General features: G+C 44.1%; 1 protein-coding gene across 2 annotated transcripts; it reads right to left on the bottom strand.

Moving 5' to 3' along the window:
* Positions 1 to 3,395: 3,395 nt before the first annotated feature.
* On the bottom strand, positions 3,396 to 23,960 carry Hsd17b7 (hydroxysteroid 17-beta dehydrogenase 7). 2 transcript variants are annotated; one of them, XM_050158210.1, is made up of 9 exons: positions 23,799 to 23,960; positions 21,919 to 22,122; positions 20,449 to 20,541; positions 19,144 to 19,258; positions 17,333 to 17,527; positions 14,612 to 14,716; positions 14,344 to 14,400; positions 10,643 to 10,741; positions 3,396 to 7,243 (listed from the first exon to the last, which is right to left on the bottom strand). In XM_050158210.1, the coding sequence occupies exons 1-9, from the start codon at positions 23,831 to 23,833 to the stop codon at positions 7,142 to 7,144; spliced, it is 1,005 nt and encodes a 334-aa protein (XP_050014167.1). In that variant the 5' UTR covers positions 23,834 to 23,960; the 3' UTR covers positions 3,396 to 7,141. The 2 variants fall into 2 exon arrangements, with proteins under 2 accessions (XP_050014167.1, XP_050014168.1); XM_050158211.1 differs by lacking the exon at positions 20,449 to 20,541.
* Between the last annotated feature and the right edge of the window lie 1,113 nt (positions 23,961 to 25,073).

Below are 25,073 nucleotides of genomic sequence, written 5' to 3'. Positions count from 1 at the left end.
ACTTCTTCCCACACGAGAGCTAAAAAAGGAAGCAGTCCTGAGTCTGAGGATCCTGACAGCTGGTGACATAAACAGATCTCAGAACAAATTCAACGCAGGCACTGAGTCAGGAAGTCACTGTTTTAAAATTATTCCCTAACATCCTTTCTACCACAAGCAATCAACCAAAGCCTACCCCGGTCATTCTGTAATTTATTCTGAAAGGGGTGTGTGGCTTAGTACTCGCCAATTAGACAGGAGACATCCACTGACTGCTTCGGGGAAAAACATCTCTGTTCTGAAGAAAAAGAAGCCAAGAGAGTAGCTGTTTCCTTCTTTTAGACACAGCCATACCTGGATATGACTTTCTGACCTGGTTGAGGTCAACTTGCTCCAGGCAGAAGAGGAAACAGGAAGCAACCAAGAGTGAACAAGCTGAGAACCTGGAAGAGGTCAGATAACAGAAGAACAAAAGGCTTCCTATTAAGGCTGCCAGTGTGGTCGCTCATCTGAACGGGAAGGCTTCTGAGAATGAGAGGGGATACCACTAAAAATAAGCTGGCACGGAGGGCAGAAAATGGACAACCCTGGCTATATGTGATGCCGAGGAACCTGGGAAGCCAATGCTGGGACTAGAATTAGGGCAAAGCTGGAGGCACAGTCAAAATGAGATCAGTTAAGAGAGGGGGTACAGATGAAGTGAGACAGATTGCAACGATGCTAAAGAGTGAAATAATCATAATCTTAGCTGAGATTATTAAATATGATTAAATATAATTAAAATAATAATCTTAATAGCCAGATAGATGACTGTTATGTCTGAAAAAATGGCATCAAGAGGTTCTAAGATGGCACACGGGTCCATTTTCTGGGACTGGGAACATCACCTCACTCCGGGACGTTCTAGGCAGCAAAATCTCTGAACACTATGAGACGTACAACTCCCTGGACCTGCTCGGTAGCCATAGGTATGAGGAAGCCATCTTAATGTAGGAAGAGAATTGGAAGTGGGGGAGGGACTGGGTTCATTCCCGCCGCCTTTCTAGCATGGGATTGAGAATGAAAGGACAAGATTAGCAGCGAGGAGTCCAAGATGCTTCGTTCAGGTATTTGGTCAGAGTAATGTAAAAATTAACACATACATATTAAAATGTCCCGTTTTCCCTTGACAATTATGACTCAACTAAAACCCCAAGATTCCTTCAGAGAGTAAGTAAGATGTTCTGACTTTGGCCAGCTCCACATTCGTTTGAATAGAACAAACCAGGACGACTATATTCAAAGAAGAGCAAAGGGGATCTGTTGAAATTATTCCCCACTACCAGAGAGTCAGTTACATCTGCAGGACTGCAGGAGCGCCAGCTGTGTTAAATGGCTACAGAACCCGGAGGCCAGCAAAAAGGGAGGCTCAGGATCAGACACTGAAAGCAGGAACGTGGACGCTTACGCTAGACCAGTGCCTGGAAGCGCTAGCCTCAACAGTACCCAGTACCCACGTGGTCATCACTCCTGAATCATTACTAGGACTTGAGTCTGGTGAGACGGCCAGAATTCCGAGTTGTCCTCGGCGTGGGCACAGTGGGGAAGGAGTACCCCTGAGTGCATCCTCCACTCTTCCCCTAGTCACCCAGGGTCATCAGCATGGTGCACGCAAAAACCAACTACCCAACAGGGAACACAGACTGGAGTTTCCCAAGTAAGAATCCGCCAGCAACTGGCCCCGATCCCTTCACCACAGCTCAGTCATCCTTTCTGTACTAAGTACCTCACTCAGGCCCTATTGACCTTAGCCTGGGTCCTAATCACCTGACCCAGAGGCTGCATGGTAAGGGTGACCTCTGGTGGCTAAGACACACCCCAGAACTTGACACCTATCGCCCTGGGCTATTCCACAAATCCCACCACCTCTTAAAGGCTGCTGTCACGAGTGGATTGTTTCAGAGTGGTCTGTCAGTCTGTCTGTTTTGGAGGGCTGAATTATCTCCACTTGGTCTTCCTCTTCACTGAGGATGTAGAAATCTGGAAGCTGTCACGGGCAACCCACTTTCCGCTATCAGCTCTTTTGCTTTGCCTTTGCACTGAGCAGGTAGCGATGAAAACAGCCTCCCCTTGTCTGTTGTTTCTTCTGACCCCGAGTGGTTTATTTTAGGCATATTTAAGCACAGCACAATTTGGTGAAAACTTCCCTGGTCATAATTGATTCAATCCTGTGTGAACGCTAACGCATACATAAATCTTGAGGAACAAAGTAGATTAGATAAAGATTAAATGTGACTACATCAAAAATCTTTGTAAAGTCCATGTGACACCTTCCAGAAAGACAAGCTCTATAGATCAACTGAGGAAACAGACTTCTGATAGGGGTCTGGGGGAGACTCAGGGTCGGTCTCTATCGCAGAGTCACCAGGCTAGGCATCAGGTCCACTCCTCGCCTTCTGGGGGTTTAACAAATTATATGTCCCTCCCTTTGAGGGAACAGCCCTGTGTAGGGAACAGCCCTGTGTGCACAACATTCCAGGATCCCTTGTTCTTCTCTGTGAGTGCAGGGACACATTCTGTCTTCTACAGAATCTGGTTTTATTAAACCAACTAACTCACAATCCATATGAAACTACCTCATTCCTTTCTTAAACGCTTGTTTTATAATACTATTACTTTTACTGAATTTTATGGAAATGACATCATTCTTTGTCCAGCGTCCTAAAGGCTGGAGAAACATGCTTAGGTTCTCTGTATTCTCCTGCTGTGACTGGACAAAGAAGCCGCAGTGAACATTGTTATGTTGGCCTAAAATCCCTTATCTGCAATTCCAAAGTCGGAACAGCTCAGAACGCTGAATATCTTTCAAATGTTTGGCACACTCCTTTGGCAGCTAAGCTCCAGCTGAGCTGCTTCGAGGCTATTTATAGTTTTACAGTACTTTAATGTGAATTCACGCATCCTTTTCGCTGACACACAACTGGCTTTGATTACAGGTTGTTATCCCAACTCCCTCTAGGGCAGTTACAAAGCATACAGATTGTGTGCACCAACTTATCCTTCCAACATACAAGCAATTTTAATTTTTGAAGCATATTAGTACCAAGGGTTTCCAAAAGGTGGCAGTAATCCTGACACTCTGTATGCGTTTGAGTTATATCTTTAGGATACATTTAGAAAGGCTGAATTGCTGAAGGCTCATGCCCTTTAACTTCTGATAAACACTGGCAAATTGTCCTTTAGGCGTTAACTTGCAAGTACAGACAACAACGGCATGAGAAGGAAGCATGTTCATTAGTGTAACATAATGTTCTAAAATTAGAAAACATGACAGAGCCTCAGTAAACTCTAGCTTGGTATTCTGAGCATTATTCCAAATTAAGATAAATTGTAGCTTTTTAAAATTTTGGCAGAATAAAAAAATCAACTGAGCCAACCAAAATAGCACGATTCTTTTATTCATATAAACACTTGTTCAATCAATTGTTCATATATTTATCAAGAGCCTCATAAATGCCAGCCATTGATTGAACTATAAATATGAGTCAGAACAACAAAAGGTCTTGGAGCTGGTCCTTTGGTATGTCAAAGGACAATAAGCAAGAGAAACAAGTACAAACTTTAGATAAATAAATGTTTAGACAAGAGCTCCATTGTTTATTATATAGATAATATCCCTTATATTCAAAGGTTGAAAATCTAACAGGAAATGGTAAGATACATGAACACACAGCTTGACAAAAAAAAATAGGTGATTTCTAAAGCACGCTCCATCAATACAAGGAAAATAAAAGTAATTCAACACTGGTATATGTCTCTCAGAGTAAAGGCTTCAAATGTGGCTGGGCTCCTATAGGTTGGATGGGAGGGTGCACTCCAGGTTAGCTTGGAGAGGAGCAGGACAAGGAACCTGGGCAGCAGCCTGCTCCTAGATGCCTATCAGGAGGCTTTTAGGGTAAGAAGGGGAGCATTTGGTGATATGCAGAGATTTTAGTTTTATCACAACTTTATACTCTTCCTCCCCCCCCCCACAAATTAATGGTTTTTAGTTTGGGATTCTGTTTTTAAGATTTATTTTTATGTGTATGAGTATTTTGCCTGCATGTATATCTGTGCACCACTTGTGTCTGGTGCCCACAGAAGCCAGAGAGAACACAGGGTCCCCTGGAACTTGAGATGATCGTGAGCTACCACGCGTGTGCTGGGAACGAACCTGGGTTTCCTGGGAAAGCAGTCAGAGCTCTTAAATGCTGAGCCATCTCTCCAGCCCTCAGGTAAATGTTTCGTTTTGTTTTTCAGAAGGTTGATAAGGATGGTAAAACCTGAGGTCCATGATGAAATGTTAGATTTGATCAACTATCAAAGACCTCACTGAGGCATGAAAGAAACAAAACAATACCAACTAAAAGCTTCAGCTGACAACTATCATCTACAGCGTGCCTGCCCAGGGATCACCCACGAGGAGAAGATGGACTCCACAGCCCTGAATTCAATGTGCCCCAGCATGCAAAATAAATAAATAATACAAATTAACAATAAAATTCATCAAAATTTTGCAATAACTGAAAGCAGAAATGTACACAGAACAAGAAAAGCGGACTGAACACAGGAAATTATAGCAGAAACGAAGACTGATACGAAGATGAGAAATACTGCTTTCAACAGAGTGGTGTGGCCTTCCCATGCGACACCTGCTGGGAAAGCAGCCATGAACTCTGTAGAAGGTACAAAGAGAGCAATCCCAGTGTTCTAAGGAGGAAATACGAGCAGGCACGGTGTGAAGGAAAATCCACAGACTGCTCCAGGCAGATCAGATCCTGGGCCATAAACAGAACTAGGACTCAATGCACTCTGACTATACCAAGCTGAAACTAGAAAAGCCCAACAGACTATACCTAGAAGCTAGTATCAACTCTTATAAGAATTATTTACCTCTATGTGTACAGGTGTTTTGTCTGCATGCATGCCTGTGCATCTTATGCATGCCTGGTGTACACAGAGGCCAGGAGATGGCACTGGATCCCCTGCAACTGGAGTTACATATCTTTGAGAGCCACCAGGTTAAGCAGGGAATCAAACCTGAGTCCTCAGGACTCTCAACCACTGAGCGAGCCATCTCCCCAGTCAAGTACCAACCTTTTAAAGCTCTAAAAGTATCAACATTAAATAATTTCTAATAATTCATAAAAGGAAACCTCAACAGAAAGTAATAAAATAATCTAAAAGAAAGGCAGCATGTCAGCAAACACGAGACCCAGTTATTCCAGGCTGAGAGGGATACTTCTGTCATTAAATGCTTATAATTAAACACTTACACCAGCCATGATGAAAAGCTTTTAAATAAGTAACCTTAAGTGTTTTTTTAAAAAGATAATTAAAACACGCAGAGCCAAAATCTCTAAGGAAAATATGTAAGAAACTGGAGAGAAAAAATTCAGTGAGGCGGAAACATGGTGCTCTGAAAACACCAGCAAAATGGAAAACCTCTTGCACTACAAGACAATGAAGAGATTATCAGTATCAAGAATAAACCAGAGGAATTACTAATCCAGCTGGTAAAAAGAAATGAGTAACTTGCTATCCGTAAGTTGACAACACTGGAAAAAGGACATGCTTTTCCAAACTCACCAATAACCCAAGCCCAAACTACTGCCCTCTCTTGAAGCCAGTTTAGATTATGACTACCCAGCCCCGGGCCTAGAATCCATCCTGCAGCACCCCATGCTGTCTCCTGGAAATGCTTGGGGATCAGAACCGACTGTCAAAAGGACCGTGGTCGGTCAGTGCCCTTCACGGGGGTGGGGGGGTGGGGGGGTGTCTGAACCCCCACGCTCTGGGTTTCTGATCTCTAAGGATGTTCACAGTACGCCGAGGTGGTCAATCCCCTCCTCACGGCAAACCCGTGAGCAACAGAGCAAAGAGTTCACACGTGAGAAATGTGAGTTCACCATGTAGGAGTAACCTTTTCCAAATGGGTGTTCTGAGTGGATGAAAGCGAAGAAAGAACAGCCCCCATGCTAAGCTCCACCCTCCTTTCCCAAAGATGGGGGAGGGACAGAGGCATGCACTCATTCTCACCTGTATCTTTACAAAAAATCTTGGTCAACAAAATCAAATTTTCATAGCACAAGCTGTAGGGAAATTATATTAATATATCATTTTTTACTTTTATTCAAAATTTTACCGACTTTCTTATATCCCAAGTAACGGAATGGCTTTATTTATGATAAAAATATCTAGTCATCTTTAGTATTCTGGCTCACACCAAAGGATGCTCAGGTGTGGCTCTTTCAGTTTTACAGAGAAAAGGATTTGGAAAACTCATCATCTGACACACACAAATGAACTATTTCTTCCTCCTTCCACTGTGCACCAGAGGCCGGCACTAGGCCTTGTAGCAGTGTCTCAGACTTTTCTGTTTGTTTGTTTTGACATTTTATTGAAACGTGAATAAATAATTTTTGCTATAAATTTAATTCCGGTGAAATACGACCATGAAGATAAGCTCTTCATAATGAACACATCTGCACGTTACTGAAGACCAGGCTCACCGTGGCCTCCACTCCCTGATAAAAAAAACAACAAAAAAAAACCCCCAAAAAACCCAAAATGCTTCGAAAGAAAAGAAATAATGCGCGTGGCCCAAAGTGCTCACGCTTTGCTCCTGAGGCTGACTGTGGGCAGTCACGTGGGGGCTGCTCGGTGGACGATCATGTAAGATTATCTGAAGCAGAACGTGGAGAAGAAAATAAAGGGGGGGGGGAACAATCATAGAGGAAAGGAAAGGAAAAGAAAGGAAAAGGAAAGGAGGCATTGCCCCCTCCTTGCCAGGACTAAATGGAGGTTCAGGCTGCACCTGAACCCAGTCCCTCAAGTCTCATCTGCTGGGCTCCAGGTGACAGAATGCTGTACGCAGATGCTGTGCAGGAAGCCTCTAGCAATTCTGAAAGGACACTGTTCTGGAGGGCATTTACTTCGGTCCTCTATTTGCCCATCTTTCCTCACGTGTGTGTGTATGCCTGCACACATGTGCGCACACAGAGTCATAGAGATCATTCTGAAAGGTAGGAGAGGAGATCATCATGGCTTATGGTTTACGACAAATGTGTACCATCCAGCACGACAGAAAGCCACGTGCCCCGGAAGGTACAGAAGGTACTGGATGCTCAGGAGAATGTCGCTATCAGCTGGGGTGATCCGATTTTTCCATGGTGATCCTAACGCGTTTTTCCAGTTCCAATAAGGTTTGATAAAATTTTTCGGCGGTGTCTTCGTCTATGTCCATCTGGAAAACAAGCACAAATAGAAATGACTACAAGAGAAAAATAAAACAAACCGCATGGAAGCGAAGGGAGGGCGTCCATGAGTTTAACGGGAAGCTAGGAAGGGGCAGAAGGGACCATTCAGGGACCGCTGGGAAATACTGAGGCCATAAATGCTCATGTAAATTCAGCACTCACCAAACCTCCCTCTGCCTGCAAAGATATGAAATGCAAGTGTTTTTCCTACTGTCTCCTAGCACCCAAGCAAGTGCTGAAGGAAACGGGAGAGAGGAACTCTAGAGTCTAGTGATGTTTCACTTGTGTTTTAACAAATAAAGACTGCCTAAAGATCAGAGTAAAACAGCCCCACTGGTCAGCCTCACAGAGCAGGCAGTGGTGACACACACCTATAATTCCAGTTGCCAGACTAGTTTGCCGTAGAAACAGAGAGGTAGTGGTGCACGCCCCTAATCCCAGCCCTAGAGAAGACTGTGATACGCGAGGAGACAGCTCTCACACACAGTCTCATTCTGAGATTCCTGGAGGCAGGATCGCCATTTCGAACTGAGGTAGAGGTAAGAGCCAGTGGCTGGCTATTTTGTTTTCCTGACCTTCAGGTTGAACCCCAATATCTGTCTCTGGGTTTTTATTAATCGTGCTACAGGTCTGAATTCCTATAGATGCTCACCCCCTCCAAAGTGCTTCCGTGTGTAAGAAATAGGAGATTTTATCTTAAGTCACTATTATTTTGCATTCTTGTTCTTCCTGCAGAAAATCTTATTTTAAACTGATAGGAAGAACCACTTTGAGCTGCTGCAATCAGGCTCTTTTTTTCCAAGTCAGTGAAAGAGGATGTCTTAAAAATGAAAGACTAAGGGTTAAGGAAACTTGTTAACAATTTGGATGTAACATTTATCCACATTTAATCCTGTTAGTTCTTCATTTTGAAACTGGAGATGGCCGGGCAGTGGTGGCGCATGCCTTTAATCCCAGCACTCGGGAGGCAGAGGCAGGCGGATCTCTGTGAGTTCGAGACCAGCCTAGTCTACAAGAACTAGTTCCAGGACAGGCTCCAAAACCACGGAGAAACCCTGTCTCGAAAAAACAAAAACAAAAACAGAAAAAAAAAAAAAAAAGAAAGAAACTGGAGATGTTACAGAACTCGCCTGTCCAATCTCACCTTTTTTTTAAAATTAAATTCCTTCCTCAACAATTCTGCATCTTTATTACACTCATCCCACCCTCCCTTATGCCTCCACCCCCACCCCTCCCTCTTCCTGCTTTCATGTTGTTTTGTCTTTTCGTGGTGACAAACTGGGTTTAAGGGTGGTCCACAAATGCCTGGGTGAGGAGGTCACCACAGCACGGAGACTCACGGACACACCACTGATGACAATGACCTGCCCTCCTCCAAGATCTGTCCCTAGTTCCCCCTATCAGTCAGCAGACGGGAGAGCAGAATTCTCCCAATGAATCAAAAGCTAAAATATCTTCTCCAATGAATTTCATAGAAAATTATATAAAAATGCCTGGGTTTGTAAAATTAAACATTTTCTCCCCCGATAAGTAAATTACTCCCTGTAAGGTCATAAAATAGCAAATTTAAATAATTTAAATAAACTCTGAAAGTCTAAAGTGAGCATATTAAACTGCAACAGAATTTCACAAAATATATCATTTTGAATGTTAAGTATCAGTAGTTAACTCAAATTTGAGTTAAACAAACAAACAAAAAACCCAACTCAGAGCAGGGAGCATGGTGGTACTTAGGCAGACGGCAGAGGCAGGCACACCTGCAATCCGCTTCTGCAGGTCAACCTGGTTAAGCAGCCAGTTTGTGTGGCTCACTTTATGCCATTGTGACACAAACTATGGTTCATTTTGAAAGACGGACCCTCAATGGAGGAAAATGATCCCACAAGATTGGCTTGTGGGACATTTTCTTGGTTGGTGAGGGATGTGGGAGAACCCTGAGGGCAGTGCCATCTCTGGGATGACGGTCCTGGGTGCTAACTTCAGAAAGCAAAGTGAGCAAGCCACCGGGAGCAAGCCAGTAAGCAGTTCTGCATGACCTCTGCTTCTGTGTGTGACTCCAGGCTCCTGCCCCGACTTCTCCCATGAAGGACTGTGATGTGGAAGTATAAGGTGCTTAATAAGCCCTTTCCCCCTCAAGTGGCTTTTGTTGTAGCATTTATGACAAAAGCCCTATCTAAGACAGAGTTCCAGGCCAGCCAGAGTAATGTGGTGAGACTCAGTCCTAAAACCAAACAAAAACAAATAAACAATCATAGAGGGGAGGGGAAGGGTAGGGAGGGGCATTGCCCCCCTCCTTGCCAGGACTAAAAGGAGGTTCAGGCAGCACCTGAACCCAATCACTCAAGTCTCATCCGCTGGGCTCCAGGTGAGAGAATGTAAACGCCATGATCAACTACATCGCCTCTGCACCGCTTAACTGTTTCAACATCTCAAAGCCATGCCTGGGCTAATACACTGTGGGGAGCCCAGCAAGGAAAGACAGTGCGAAGGGTCAACTCTACCTGCCTGAGAAACCACTTCTTGAAAATGCTCCCAAGTCACTGGTATCCAATACACGCTTTCTACGAAAGGCTGGTTTTTACCGGCAGGTGACATGGGAAGCAGCATTCGAGGCTGGCTGTCACTGGACTCACGCTGCTGCCAAACGGACAGGTCACCTACTTGGCCCAATCTAGTTGTATTTTATACCAATGCACCCTCAGTACGGGGATGGGAAAAGCAGGCGGCTACAATAAACCTTGCTCGTGACAAAGCTACAGCGTGTTCTTGTAGTCCCAAGCAAATATTCTCACTTCCCCCACAATGTAATTTTATATGATTACTTTTAAGATAAGATTTCAAAAGACGAAATTGATTTTCTCTATTTTACCCATCTCTTCAAAGCATCTGTCTAACAATGCTGCTAATAATCTCAAACAGAATGTGAATACCAAGAGATATTATTGTCACAAAGAAAGACGTTCTCTGTTCCATACAACTCAGGATGTATTTAGTAAGAGTCTCCCAGGTGAAGCAGCATACAAGGGAAGTAGGTACAATCCCTCTCACGAAGCTTACATGCTGACAGAGGCAGCTGAGAGTGAGTGCTACCCAGAACAGGTCTGAGAAATCCAATAACAGGGCACAGGGCCCAGTCTAGAGAGACACAGAAGACTGAGAAGAAGGTGGGACCTGAAAGATAAGCAGACACCAACAGAAACACAGGTAAGAGCAGCTTAGTGGGGAGAAGATGCTCTGAGACGGGAGGGAGAAGAAAACAATGAAACAGACCCTGAGGACGCCAGAGTGAGCGCTCAGGCACAGAGCTGTGTGTCTGATCTGTCAGCGTCATGGGTCCGGAGTATCTGACTGGCGCATGTTCCACATGACAACACAAACCGACTTACCTTTTGGTCCTTGACGTAATTAGTCCCGAAGCCTGTGGTGGAGCTCAGGTATTTGGTCAGAGGGTTGAGAGACTCAGGTTTTTGGTGGAAAAGCCACACCTGGAAGGATAAAGCACGTCAGTGACATCGCTCCTGCCCCAAGCAAGCGAGATTTGCCATCGTGAAATCGCAAGAGTCCTCTCAAAAAGCAGCAGCTAACCTAAGGATCTTTGGAAAGTGCTGTCATGTTCTGAAGGGAGAATATAAGGCAGCCTGCTTCACAGTAGACTTTAAGAGCTAACCTAAGCAAAAAAAACTTAATCCCCATATAAACCCGTGTCTCAGACACTGGTTAGTTCAGTGTTACTGTCTGCCCACACCACAGCAAAGCACAGGTCGCTGGGATATTATCAGTGAGAAGATGCACATGTCCACAAGATGTACACAGCACAGAAAGGAAGTCTTCTTTCCTTTCCTATTTTGCAGCCACTTAGCTTACACCTCTGGGAGTAACCCACTCTTGGGAGCAATGCCAAGAAATACCTGCGTTGAGAAACACATCCTTCTCTCTTAAATGGAAGCATAACACACAGAGGTTTTCTCTTGAACAACAAACCTGCAAATTTTCCAGTCCGTGTATACTGAGCTGTTTTGTGGCGTTTGGAAACACAGCAACCCATCCTGGGCATGAGCTGTAACTAGTATGTTCAGCTTTTAATTAAAGGATATATGCAGCAGACTGCAGTCTCTATGATCACAAACTAAACCACGATGGATGATGAGTACATCTACAGAAGAAATGCCAAAGATGGAAGTTCCTGGTGAAGGGTATGCGCCTTTAATACTTGGCTCACCTTACCCGTGAGTTCTCCACTGGAGCTGTGCCATGCACAAGCGTTCTACTTCCTTATCACCAGCCACCACAGTCCTGGATCAGATGTCCTAAGCTTTGCTCATCTGAGCTGAGCTCTGAATTATAGATTGAATTTGCACTTCTCTCAGCATCACTGTGATGAAGAATCTTTTCACGTGACTGAGAATGTTTAGAATCCTTATGTCTGACTTTTTTGCCTGTGACTCCGACAAGTGCTGTCTTCCCTTTGCTGGGAGTCTCGATTTACTAAGAAAATATTTACCTTGATCTAAGACAGATGCTTGTATTCTGCCTTCTGCTTTATGTATAGTGGACTTTGGGACCACACAAAGTTTATTTTAATTTCCACTCTTTTAGAGTGTCCACACTTAGGTAAGTCTTTGCATTCTGAAATGTCCCATAAATTCCCCATATTTTCTTCTAAGAATTTTAGGCTTTAATTTTGATATATAAACCCTTCACCTATCTAGAACATTATTTTGGTGGAAGGCAGGGAATGATGATCATACTCTCTCTTTTGGCTACATCCTTGCTAAAAAGGGCATCCTTTCCCTCCAACTCTGATTATTAACACACACTAAATCTCCGTACATTTAAGGGCCAATTTCTAAACTTCCTATTCCATGCCACTGAGCCATCAGATTGTATTTGTATTGTTAAAGATCTAATGAGTCTCTGCAATGCCCCTGCTTCCATTCACTCCTCTGGTTCTTATTTTATATAAAATAGATGGATGAAAAACACGCTTGAGGGTTCCAAGCCAGGAACCAGAGAACTTGGATCTGAATGGTAACCATAATTCTGACATCCTCATGTTTGGCCTATGCCTTCGCTCAAGCTCAAACTCCCCTCCTGAGGAGGCAAAACATACACAGCCATTGAGGGAGACCCTAACTGCCCACATGATGCCCTACCATCCCATCCCCCCTCCTCCCCGCCCCTGCCAGCATCTCCAGACATCGGAGGATGATGTTTGGGATGATGCCCTTCTACTCACGTACATCTCAGAAAATTATAGCAAGATCACCATGGATTTTAACATTTATTTTTATTCTATGGGTATTTTTCCTGCATATATGTACATGCCTACAGAGGCATCAGAACTCTTGGAAGTGGAGCTACAGTTGTGAGCTGCCATATGAGTGCTGGGTCCTCAACAAGGCCAGCAGTACTCACCACTGAGCTGTTTCTCCAGTCCTTCACAACGAAGTTTTTCAACTGCAACACTAGGATCCTGGTGCTCATCCTATCCAAATCACCTGGTCCCTCAGAGCCCAGATCTAGCTCCACTCTAATCAGTCAGTTCTGATGACACCAGTCCCAGTGGGTCCCATATTCCCCACCCAATGACAAGATGTCTTGCTTCCTAGCCTATTATATGGATTCATTACTTTCACAAACTTAACTCTAAGCTACTTAGTATCAGAGGATTTTTCTCTTCTAAATATATCCCACACCACTGATGCTCAGAACATATGTGACCCCAGACACAGATGTACAGAATGAGAAATCCCTCAAGGACTTCACACTAACGCTTCCTATTTCTTAGGATCTATACCAAACCAATCTAAAAGCACTTGTTTTCACAATTAATTTGTGTCTACACAAGAACGTATTTGATTCTTTAATTCTTATCATTCCCTTCATGTTTCCCCCAAACTCAATTTGGTCAAGATTTAAGAAGCAGTCAAGCCTGGACCCCACAGTACTAGCCCTCAAGTTTCTAGGACAAAAGTCAGGACTCAGTAGATTGAGTACCACGAGTGAGAACTAAGACAACAGGATTCCAATCAGAAGGCATAAAGAACAGATGGCAAGTCTCGTCTTGGGTGAGAATTCTGAACCACAAGTAGAGGCTGTCCGTGGAGCGCTGGGGTTCTGAGTGTAATATACAAGAAAATACAACTATAGCTCAACAGCAATGCCTGTCCTGGACGAGGAAACACACACAGCCCACCGTTAGGCACCATTCAAGGAAATCCTATTTTCCTAATAAGATCCTCTTATACCTTGATCCTCTAGTACCAAGATAGGAAGAAAAATCTTTACTTTTTTTTCTTTAGATATATTTTATGTGGATGAGTGTTTTATTTGCATACACGTCTGTACCACGTGCATACCAGATGCCTGTGGAGGTCAGAAAAAAATGTTGGAGCTCCTGAAACTGGAGTTAAAGACAGTTATGCCACATGGGTGCTGAGAATCTATAAGAGTATGTGTTCTTAACCACAGAGCCACCTGCCGGCTCCAGGAAGGAAACTCGTTAGGTGACAAGAGGGCTTGTTGCCTTGATGTTTATCCCACAAGGCACACCTTCCCCATGGGAACTCATTCACGAGTCACCTCCTTGCTTTAACTGACTCGACAGTGTCCTGTGGCTCTTCGTGCAGCTTGCTTCTATAAAAGTGTGTTGTCTATAGTCAGGTATCTAACATCATAGCAGACGTTAATTGTCAAACTTCTGATATCTTGTGTGTAACACAATACTTACCTTAGTCCCAAATGGAACTTGCTTGTCCACAGAGCTTGTTCCCTTCGAGCAGCGGTTCTCAACCTTCCTAAAGCTGCAACCCTTTAATAATACAGGTCCTCATATTGTGGTGACCCCCAACCATAAAATTATTTCGTTGCTACTTCATAACTCTAATTTTGCTACTGTTATGAATTCTAATGTAAATATTTGATGTGTGACCCCTGGGAAACAGCCATTAGATCCCAAAGGGATCACAACTCAGAAGCTGAGAATCACCGCCTTACAGCCTTTTACCCAGACAGTGCTCACTGCCATCAGGAACGTGCACCCTCCCATCACTAAGCCATGTTGTAGACTAAAACTCTAGTAACATACCAGCGCTTCTGCTCCATTGTACGGTGTCAGAGTGAAAGCGTTTGCAAAAAAGCGAATCTGACGAAAAGAAAACAATAGTTGTTATGTGGCTATTTAGAGCAGTAACAAAGAGTAAGCTTTTCTCATTTAGATTCAAGAAAGAAAATTTGCATTTATGATTACTGCATATTAAAAACGTCAAGCCGAACAGAAGTCTGTCACTCAGAGTTGAATTCTTAATATTTCAGAACCCAGAATTAAAAGAAAAAGACCAATGTTTACCACTTACCAGCCATAACAGCGGCAAGAGCAATGTCCACACAAAGGGCGGCAGAATTCCGTATGTCAGATTGGTCAGTACTACGCCTGGGCAAATCACACTGGAATACAGACCCTGGGAACACAGGAGAGTCGTCTGAGATTGTCACTCAATGCATACTGACTCAGTTCACGGATGCCCGTTAATAAAAGACACATACAAGCCGGGAAAACAGGGAATGGAAGGTTTGCACTCTCATGCGTCTTTGTCGCTTAGTAGGGCCATTTAAGTCTAAAATCACTTCCTAGGACCAGGAAGCAAAAGTTATTAGCAAGATGAAGTCTGTTCTCAAGACACTTATAGTTTAAAGAAGAGCCGATCTTGATGATGGGAAAGGAAATGGGGCCTGACTACAAAGATTTTCTATTACTGGCTTAATTAAAGACCAATTCATCACCCCCAATAAGTATATAATGGGCTTACTGAGTTTAATTCTTGCCTTCAACTTGCTTCTGATTAATTAAATACAGTTGCTAAATTTAAAAATATGCTGTTTCCCTAAAGCAGAGGTTCTCAATCTGTGGGTTACAACCCTTATGGCAAACTTCTACCTCAAAAACATTTATAATACAAGAAATAACAGTAACAAAACTACAGTTATGAAGTAGCAACAAAAATAATTTTATGGTTGGGGGGTCATCACAACATGATAACTATATTAAAAGGGTCACAGCACACTTGGGAGGCAGAGGCAAGTGGATCTTTGTGAGTTCGAGGCCAGCCTGGTCTACAAGAGCTAGTTCCAGGACAGACTCCAAAGCTACAGAGAAACCCTGTCTCAAAAAAAACAAAAATAAATAAATAAATAATAAAATAAATAAATAATTAAATAAATACATAAATAAAAGGGCCACAGCATTAGGACAGTTTAGAACCACTGACCTATAGGAACATAGCTGAGTTGGACGCTCTTGGCATCAGGAGGAACAAAGACCTTCAACTCAAGATCTCTAGCCAGGTCCTGAGTGAAGGCCTGATCACTATGTAAGGATCTATCGTACACTTGTGTGTATATGTTTACATTTATACACACACAAACATATATATTATATGTATATATACATATATATATGTCTCTATAAAGAAAGCCTCAGTTAATACAGGGATTAAGGTAATAAGAATTACCCTGTGCCAACCATAGTAAGCCCTACAGCTCCGTAATTAATTTTATTACATTTTATATTATTGTTAGAATGACTAATTTAACTCATTCTTGCAACTTTTAATCTCGTTCTCTCTCTTTCCTTTTAAATAAAAAGTAGAAAATGGCCATAAAAAGTAGCTCATTCCTGTAATTCTAGCCCTTGGGAAGAGGCAGAATTTTGAATTTGAGGCTCACATAAACTACATAACAGTCCAAGGCCAGTCAAAGTTACATAGTGACACCTTGTCTCAAAAGGGAAGCTGGGTTGCTCTAGGGCTGTAGCTCAGTTGACAGAGTGCTTGCCTGGCATGTATAAAATCAGGTGTGATGGTGTTTGAGGCCAGCCTGGAATATAAAGATGCTGAAGAAAGAGAGACAGAAAGATAAGACAGAAACCTGTCACCAGAGAGCTGAGGTCACCAGAGAGCTGAGGTCACAGCTCAAGTGAAATGGTACCAAGTGCAAAGCCCCAGGTTTGATCCCCAACACCAAAAAAACTAAAACAATGATTAATTTGTTGAAAAGGTAAGTCAAAAGTATGGAAGATATCATTAGAAAGCCTTCAAATGGAATCCACCAATGTAATTCTTTCTAATTCTTGCTTGGGAATGCTGAAAAAAGAAAAATCATGGGCTGAAAACAAATCTGACAGACTTTAAGACAGCTTCACCAACTTAATCACTCTCCCTCTTTCTTCAAAAAGATAAAATTCCACACCTTACTTGACAACTAGAATGTAAAAAAAATCCCAGAGCTTTTTATGAAAAATAGAACAAATTCAGCTTGACCCGGCCTTCTGAAAAGGGAGAATCAACAGGATTTGGACAGGTTTTAAAGATCTCAAAAATGCTAGAAGGAAATGCATAGTTGGACCAACACACGAACTCCGAGCTGCAATGAAAACCAGAAAATGCCCATGGAAAAAGACAAGAATTCCCGTTAAGATTCTGGACCTGGGCAATCGGTTGATCCATGGCAGCAGGGATTTCCAGGTGGCTGTGGTCAGTAGAAGCAGCAGGACCGACAAGGTTATTTCCCCCTTTCTATACTCCGTAACCTTACAGAAACAGAGCAGAATCTTATCATGACCTTCCAGAAGGTTTATGACATCTGGCTGCCTTTCAGTCACTGGCACGACAGAGGCTAAAAGGCGTGAGGCTTAGCAGGGAAAAAGTTAGCCTTGAACGCTACCGCGAGCGCTGCCATTCACAAGTCATGTGACCTTTGAGCACATGACTCCTCTTCTCCAAACTTAAGAGTTCTCTTCTGAAAACTGGAAGACTGAAAGCCACCCAGCTGTAGAGGGGTGACATTCAGTGACATCACAGGAGGAGAGTACAGCACTGGAAGTGGGCAAGGGCGTCTGTTAGCAGAGGCCAGCGTTCCTGAAGAATACAGCCTGGTAAACAATCTGCACCTCCTTAAGAGGACAGGAGCTGTTTATCCCTCCCCTGAGGCTTTCACTATGAGAGTTAGGGGAAGCCAGCCACGCTCTAGAAATAGCGACTTTTGATGGTTAACTTCTGGGTCTCTGAGACCAGCCTTGCCTTCTGGTTGAAATTCCTGTTCAAAGCCACATTCAGAAGGTCAGTAGCGTATTTGGAGGAGCTGTAGGGTTCCGGGCCTTTGCTGTGCTGGATATCCTCAAGGCTGAAGTTAGATTTCTTGGCATTACGAGAAGAGGTCCAGATGAGCTGGGAGGGGCTGTCGCTGTGGCAGAGAAGGGGTTCCAGTTCCCGGATCTGAGTGAAGAAGACACAGATTAAAAAAGCTTCACAATCCACTGAGGGGCACATGCTAACAATTTAAAACACCCGATAAGACACTCCAAGTCAGGTGATCAGGCCAACAAGGAAAGGCCATAAACTCTGTCATCGTCATTCTGAGCCAGGCTGGCTCTGAACTCTCCATCTTCCTGCCTCTGTCTCCCAAGTGCTGGGATTATAAACACGTGCCAAACATGCCTAACCTTGGAACATGTACTCTTGATATGAGGTGATGAGAAAGGAATTTATATTACAGTCTTTCCAAAAACATTCTGCAGACTAACCATGAGCTAAACATCAGGAAATCTGAGAGACAGTCTGTGAAACACCTGGGTAGCAAGCCCATGAACTGTGAGGTCCTCAAAAACAAGGCAAGACTGTGAAACTCCCACAACAAAGATCCTAAGGGACCTTGACTATAAAATGAATGTATGTGGTGCCCTGGATCGAATCCCAGAGCTGATAGTGAGACTTTAGAACACTGGCAACTTAAGTTAGTATAGACTTACTTAATAACATACCAGTACTGTATCATTTATTCTGACAAATGTACCATACTGACATCAAATGTTAATAAGAGAAACTGAATACAGGATGCACAAGAACTCGCTGTACTTACTATCTTTGCAAAAGTTTTGTAAATCTACAACTACTGGAAAACATTAGTTCATTAGAGAAAAATCTACCAACAAAGCCTCCAGATGTGCCCCATGCAAATGAGCCGAACACAATCGGGAAGAACCCCATAGATAAAACCAAGTCCCACTCCTCAGCAGCAAGACCTCGCTGAACCTGGAGCTCACAGAAAGAATCCCCACTCTACCACCACAATGGGTGCCAGCTCAGCATTCTTACATGCTAATCAAACCAGCAATGGATCTGTTTGTTCATTTACACGACCCCTAAATTCATGAACTGCGGTCGGATTCCTAAACCTAACTGAAGTAGAAGGCATTGCTTTGAGAAAGAGGCTCACACTGTAGCCCCAGATGGCCTCAAGCTTGCAGCAATCCTCCAATCTCAGCCTAAGTGTTGGGATACGGGTGTGAGCCATCACTTCTCAATTATTGTGCAAGCTGTCCCATAAGAGCGAGCCAGAGGCAACCTCACAGAACACACTAGATAAGTCACACACCTCATGCTGAACCTGCTCTATGTGCCTGGAATTGTATGTACTTCCAGGTATGGGCTCTTAAGAAGGAAGCATGATAATGAAAAGCCACCTCTGCATCTGTGTCTAACGACAGCATGCTGGCTATCCCGGGCTATCTGTGTCTAACGACAGCATGCTGGCTATCCTAGCCTATCTGATGCCAAGCCCAGTTTGTAGAACTACTTAGGGCAGAACTAACGTGCTTTCTCTGCCGTTATGCACGTCATTTCCAATAGGTGACTGGGGTCTGGGAATCTGCTTCCTCTGTTCTCTAGGTAAGCAACATTTCCAGAGGCCAGGGGACAGACTCCATGACTCAAAGGTTTCATGGTAACCAGACATGAAGGAGCCTTCACAACACAGTCACGTGTCCATTCATGCTGCAGCGATCACAGTAACAGGATGGAATTAGTAGGACCCAAGCCTTTTTTTTTTTTACCAGGATAAAGTGGCCAAAGAGATTGGTTTCAAACACCTCCTGGAACCCATCAGCAGTGACCTTGTCATTCTGGGTCAACAGTCCTTCCGCTGTGGAGAACATATGAACCACATTTCTGAAACAGCAGAAGACAGTGGGGTGACTTTTAACGCTCCTTTAACTGAAAATATTAAAGATATTACACACAGAGAGACCTTCTTTGAAATTATAATGACAAAATACCAACTTCTTGGACATGTGTGAGTATTAAATGAGTTACTAAATGCTTGTCCCCCCACCCCACCAATTCACGAATGTACTTAACATGCTCGTCTGTCCCCACTACCCAATCAGATTACATGTAAATTATTCTTGGGCAATCACAGCTACGCCTTTGAGAAAAGGTCTTCAGCCATGTCAAGTGTGTTTGATTACTGAAAAAGTTAAGCAGGTTGTCTTTTTCACTAGGAGTTCTAGAAGCATCAAACAGCTTAGTAGTGGGATCTGTTCATGTTTTATCTTCACTGGAGAAAAGTGAAGAGAAAGTAAACATGTAGCTCACATCAAAAACCTCTATGAATAAACTCACTGGGTTGCAAACCAGACTTATTTCTGACTCTGGTTTATGGCTAGATAGCTTTGAAAGCCACTAGACTTGTGCATATTGAGAATCTCTCAGGCAGACATGGGTTATCCACACCCTCTTAGCCTACTGGCCAGAATACCTGCCATGTAGCTAGGCATCTTCTGATGCAGCCTGCTAGGTGCAGGAAGCTAAGAATGCCGCATATCTAGGACGGTTCCGCCAGCGGCACATTTAGCCAAATCAAACACTGACGGCATGAACCATCTGATAATATGGAATGTTACAGAGACTTAGAACATTATAAAAAATCATGACAATGTGTGGCGTTCTCCACAAAGACGAGTACTTGACGTGCCTACTATGGATCAACTCCTCCTGTCCATGTATCTTCATCCTCCTCAGTGTCCCCTCACCCAACAAAGGCAAAAACCATGGCAGCAGAATGAATGAATACCTTTCTTGCAATTGGTTCATCTAGAACCGTGGTTCTCAATCTTCCTAACGCTGCGACCCTTTAATACAGTTCCTCATGTTGTGGTGACCCCCCCCACACACCATAAAATTATTTTCATTGATACTTCATAAATGTAATTTTGCTAGTTATGAATCGTAATGTAAATATCTGATATGTACGCTATCTGATATGCGACCCCTCTGAAAGGGTTGTTTGAGCTTCCCCCACCCATGAATGGGTTATAACCCACAGGCTGAGAACCACTGATCTAGAACATAAAAATTACCTTGAAAAGATGCCCAAGAAAAACGCTTTGAAATTTAGCTGGGGATTAGGCATGATCCCAGCATTCAGATATAAGTAGTCTAATCTTTGAAACCTACAAACAAAATGCCAAAATGACATTATTAGAAAAGACAAGACAAGAGTGCACTCCTTCCCTAGAATACAGAAGGTCCAAGGGCAGAAAAACCCTTTCTGAACCAATTAAGATGTCCATGCAGGCCATGAAACACCAGGGTTAAATAGTTCTTTCTCAACAGTTTCTCTAGCCATAGTGAGTATCTTTGCTCTGGGTGGTTTCAATTGGGCTTTCAAGTTAAATTTCTATAGAAAAATCCAACTGTGGCCCACCAATCAGGCACTGAACATCCTCTATCAAACCATCCCCCTCCCCGTCCTCCTTTTACAAAGCTACTGCCCTTCTTCCATAGTCGACAAGTTAAATTTACATCATGTATAGCAGGCCTGACTGGACCGATCAGCGCCAGAATCTGAATGGCTTGGTATCTACCAAAACAGAAAACCCAAGTGGAAACCAATCAGTGCTCATGGCTAGGGCCTGTGTATCATAAACTGATCAGTGGCCACTCTCCTACCCTGACACTGTAAATGCCCTGTGGGAATTAGGTATTCTCAGTGGGCCTGCTCTAGAATGCGTATCATGGTGAAGCTGAGAAATGCAAACCTGAGTGAGCTTTTCCAGTTCTGGAACTTCATAAGCCTTAATATAAATACATCCCTTTGGAAGGAGGATCAAAGCAGGCAGTAGGTGCTCCCATGATACTCAAGCAACACACATGCTCATAGTATCTCCCGGAACCCTAGGCAGCACACTGTGTCCTCCACGTAATCGAGGACACATCCACAGCTAATAAAACTGGACCTTTGGAATATATGCTTGGCTGACAATACGGATTGTGCACCTGCATTTCTTGATCATGCTATATAATAACCATATGGTCCAAACTATTGAAACGACTATTTTAAGTGATGACACTGTTGCCACTATAGCCGCCGCTCATCATGGAGGTGAAGCCAGTGGGACCCCAGGTTAATTATTATCAAACTTCAGTAATAGGAACTTCTTTTCCTAGGCACGGAAAAGCAAGGCTTAGTAAAATGTGGAAATGAAGCTCTGGCTTCAAGCAAACAATGTAATCAGTGTATTCAAAGATGAAAGCATTGCCATAGTGTCTCTATCTAGATAAAAACAGCATCAGTATTTCTTATGGGTTCCAGCCGAACAGAGGACTGTGGGTGGAGAGACCTGGTGTCGGACATAATGAGCGTTTGCCCACTGGAAAGGGTACTTCCAAGCTCTCAGGGCTCTGAGGTCATTCTGCACAGGTTCCCTCAGCACAACGCGTTTTCCAGTCCCACATTTACTTCTCATTTACTGCCCCTTACTTCCCTGTCCTTTCTCATTTGATTAACCGCTATGCGGCACTACCGCATCTGTCGAAAGGTGACGTACTTTTGCTTGACTTCCTTTGCACCCTGGACCACCGACCGCAGGCTGCTGACATCCATCTGCACAATGCTGACTTGGGCGGAGGGGTGAGAGGCCAGCAGGGCATCACGAACGGCTCCGGCTTTGCTCAGGTTCCTACACGCCAAACACAGGTGAAGCTCGTCGTCTTTTGCCAGCAGCCGACTGCAGAGGGCCAGCCCAATGCCACTGAGGAGACAATCCAGGCACAGGGCGTGAGCTCACTGAAATGGTTGGACATTAAAACATTTCTCTCTGGTTCAGACACCTGCCTGTGTCAACATGAGCTTCAACAAGAAGCGTGGGCAGACAGAAAATACCCAAACATCACGTGAAGGAAGGAACCCCCTCATAAGTCACTTGATTAGGCTCACATCTAGTTGTTCCCCTCTAAAATAGTTCAATGACACAGGAAGTAGGGTTTGCGGTACCTGTTGTGTTGGGATTTAATATATACCAGCAAACGCTGTGAAGAGGACCTTATAGGCTGTTTATTATGTCCCCATTTTCTTGTGCTGTCTAGGTCCCTCAAAGGCAAGTGTTCTACCTCCTCTTGGTGCTGTTGCTATTAGGGTGACCACAATCCCGATGAGTGAACGGGGGCGTTTCTGTTCCGCTCTCCTATCCCCCAGGAGAAAGCACAGTAGCATGGCAGGAGGTTGACGACCTGTCAACTACTAAGTCACAGCAGGACAATCAAGAGGAAGAAAAGGCCCTCAGAGCAAGTAGACAGAAAGTATGAATACAAGGAGAGGAAGACAGAGAAGCAGGGATGAATGAGCATAGCTCACTGAAACCTTAGACACACTAGGTCAGAAAGAGCGCTATGAAGAGTGCCCAGCAGATGGGGCCAGTTGCTGGCAGCAATGACATCCTGCGCACTAATAAATTCTCAGGTAGACTGCCAGCAAATCGAACATCAAAGTGAGTCTGGAGTTCACAGAATCGGGTGGCCCTGCCAGGAGTAGCAAACATATATAGGCCTCTTGATCCTTCCTTCAAAAGGGCAAGACCGTTAGTATAAATATACAACTGCACATACCACAATGAATAAAAAAGAAACACAAGATCAGGCCTGACTTCTGTATGCACCTTCCACTAAAACAGTTGACCTAAAGGAGAGGACCCGCCAACAAAAGCCTATGAGAAACCCCTCCTACAGGGGCTTAGTTAGCACGGACATAGTTAAGATCTGTATGAATTCCTCGAAAATATCAATGTAACCAGCTCGGAGAAAGGTTGGTCGGTTTCATCCTCCACACAAACTTCGCAGACAAATAAGAAGTCTAGTAGGCAACAAAGTAGGGCAAGGGTCAAATGAGCAAGCCTGGAACAGGTATGAACTGGTGACTGCTTTAGGACAAGCTTTAAACAGGAGGCGACTGATCCTTCGATTTGTTTCTGGGGAGAGTATGCGAGACGTGCTGCAGGAATGAAATCTCCCATTGTCGTAAAGTTCGTGGAGGCTGACATTTAAACTCCCGGAGTGTAAGACACACGGCGTGTTTAGGGTTAAAGTAAACTGAGGGTACCTACAGTAACTAATGGGGTCTGGGTCTCTGATGGAGAGGATGGCAGAGTCTGAATGGAACCGTCAGGTCCCTTGAGAGCACTCCAGGGCTCAGGATCACTGTCAGGCTGATCAGTAACTGGAGCTCTGGTTTCCCTCTCCACTGTCATGTTTAATTCAGAGCGCCAATTACCAAGCACCCACAGGGGCAGGCCTGACCACACCTCTTGGGAGGCCCAGAGAAAGGCAGGGCAGGGTCTCTGTGGAATCCCCAACGAAGTGAGTCCAGAGTCACCGACCTGCGCTTCCCCGCAAACCCGGAACTTAGCCTCCGGGGTTCCGTAGGAAGCCTCACCTGCTCGCCCCGGTGATCAAAACCACCTTCCGCATCTTGCACGGCGCGCAGCAGAGTTAATCTGCACCGGCGACCACAGCAGCTCACGGCCTGGACCACGATCCGCGCCCTTGCGCACCACGGCCAATCAAGGCTCGGCCAGGCCCCACCTCCCCTTGCGTCATCCGTCTCCGCCTAGGCCAGCCAATTGCGACCCGGCATCCTCTCTCCACGCCGGGGCCTGGTGGGGTGAGATAGGCCGAGGGGCGGAGCCGCGTGACACAGGAGTCCTGGCCAATCAAGGCAGCCCCCGCCCCCAGGACCTTTTTTGCAGGAGGTGTCACCTCGGGGCGGGGTCTTTGCTCTGCGTAGTGAGAGCGGGCGGGCAAAGGTGGAAGCGTCACGTGGACGCTGGCAGAGGGTGGGGTGCAGGAACCTAAATCCAAGGTTAAGTCCTAGAATGTCTTCCGAGCCTTCTCTGAAGAATAATCTTTGAGAAAAGGAACTATGATTTTATTGTGTTTTATTTATGTCGAGACACGGGTGAATTAGCAATTTCCAAGTCTGAATGTGGAATGGAAATGAGAATTTGAGAACTCTTAAAGGGATGTGTACTGTCATCTTCTGCAGTGCCTGTCAGGCCTCTGTAAAGGGCCCTTTTTTGTCGCCAGGTCATCCCAGATGAGTATTTTGCAGGGAGTGCGGGAGGGGAGGAAGCTAAGTAATGAGGGAGGGAAGGACAAAAGCTTATAAGTTACAACCCCCATTTTATATTAAGTTTAATTCCTATAAAAGTACCTTGCGCTGCTGTTATAATCCTTATTCCAGTTTTTGCTATTTATGGATGGTTGAAAGTCCCCAGTAACATTGAGTAAAGGTACTAGTACTTATACTTACTGCGACTAGACAAACTCCATACCTCTTTCAGAGCTATAGACTATGAATAGCCGTGATCCTAAATGATTGAGATGATCTTTTCTGGGGTTTGATCTTGATGTTTTGATTCATGATACCAACTAACAGCTAAAATTAAAATGGATTTTTGATCATTTCCTCAAAGATGGTATCTTAACAGTATTTACTAAAAGCTTTGGAGTAAAATTCTTTGTGATCTTGAGATTCTATATCCAAAGGAGTCTTTCTTTTTTTGTTGTTGTTTTGTTTTGTTTTGTTTTTGGAGGCAGGGTTTCTTTGTGTAGCTTTTGCTGTCCTGGAACTAGCTGGGATTAAAGGTGTGTGCCACCACTGCCAGGGTCCAAATGCTCTTTTTAAACCCTGGAGTTCAGAGGTGACATG

This window comes from Alexandromys fortis, unplaced genomic scaffold (assembly GCF_014885135.2).
Source record: "Alexandromys fortis isolate MF-2015 unplaced genomic scaffold, M_Fortis_MF-2015_v1.1 scaffold_106, whole genome shotgun sequence".
Lineage (NCBI taxonomy): Eukaryota > Metazoa > Chordata > Mammalia > Rodentia > Cricetidae > Alexandromys > Alexandromys fortis.
This window is presented reverse-complemented; position numbering and strand designations above follow the sequence as displayed.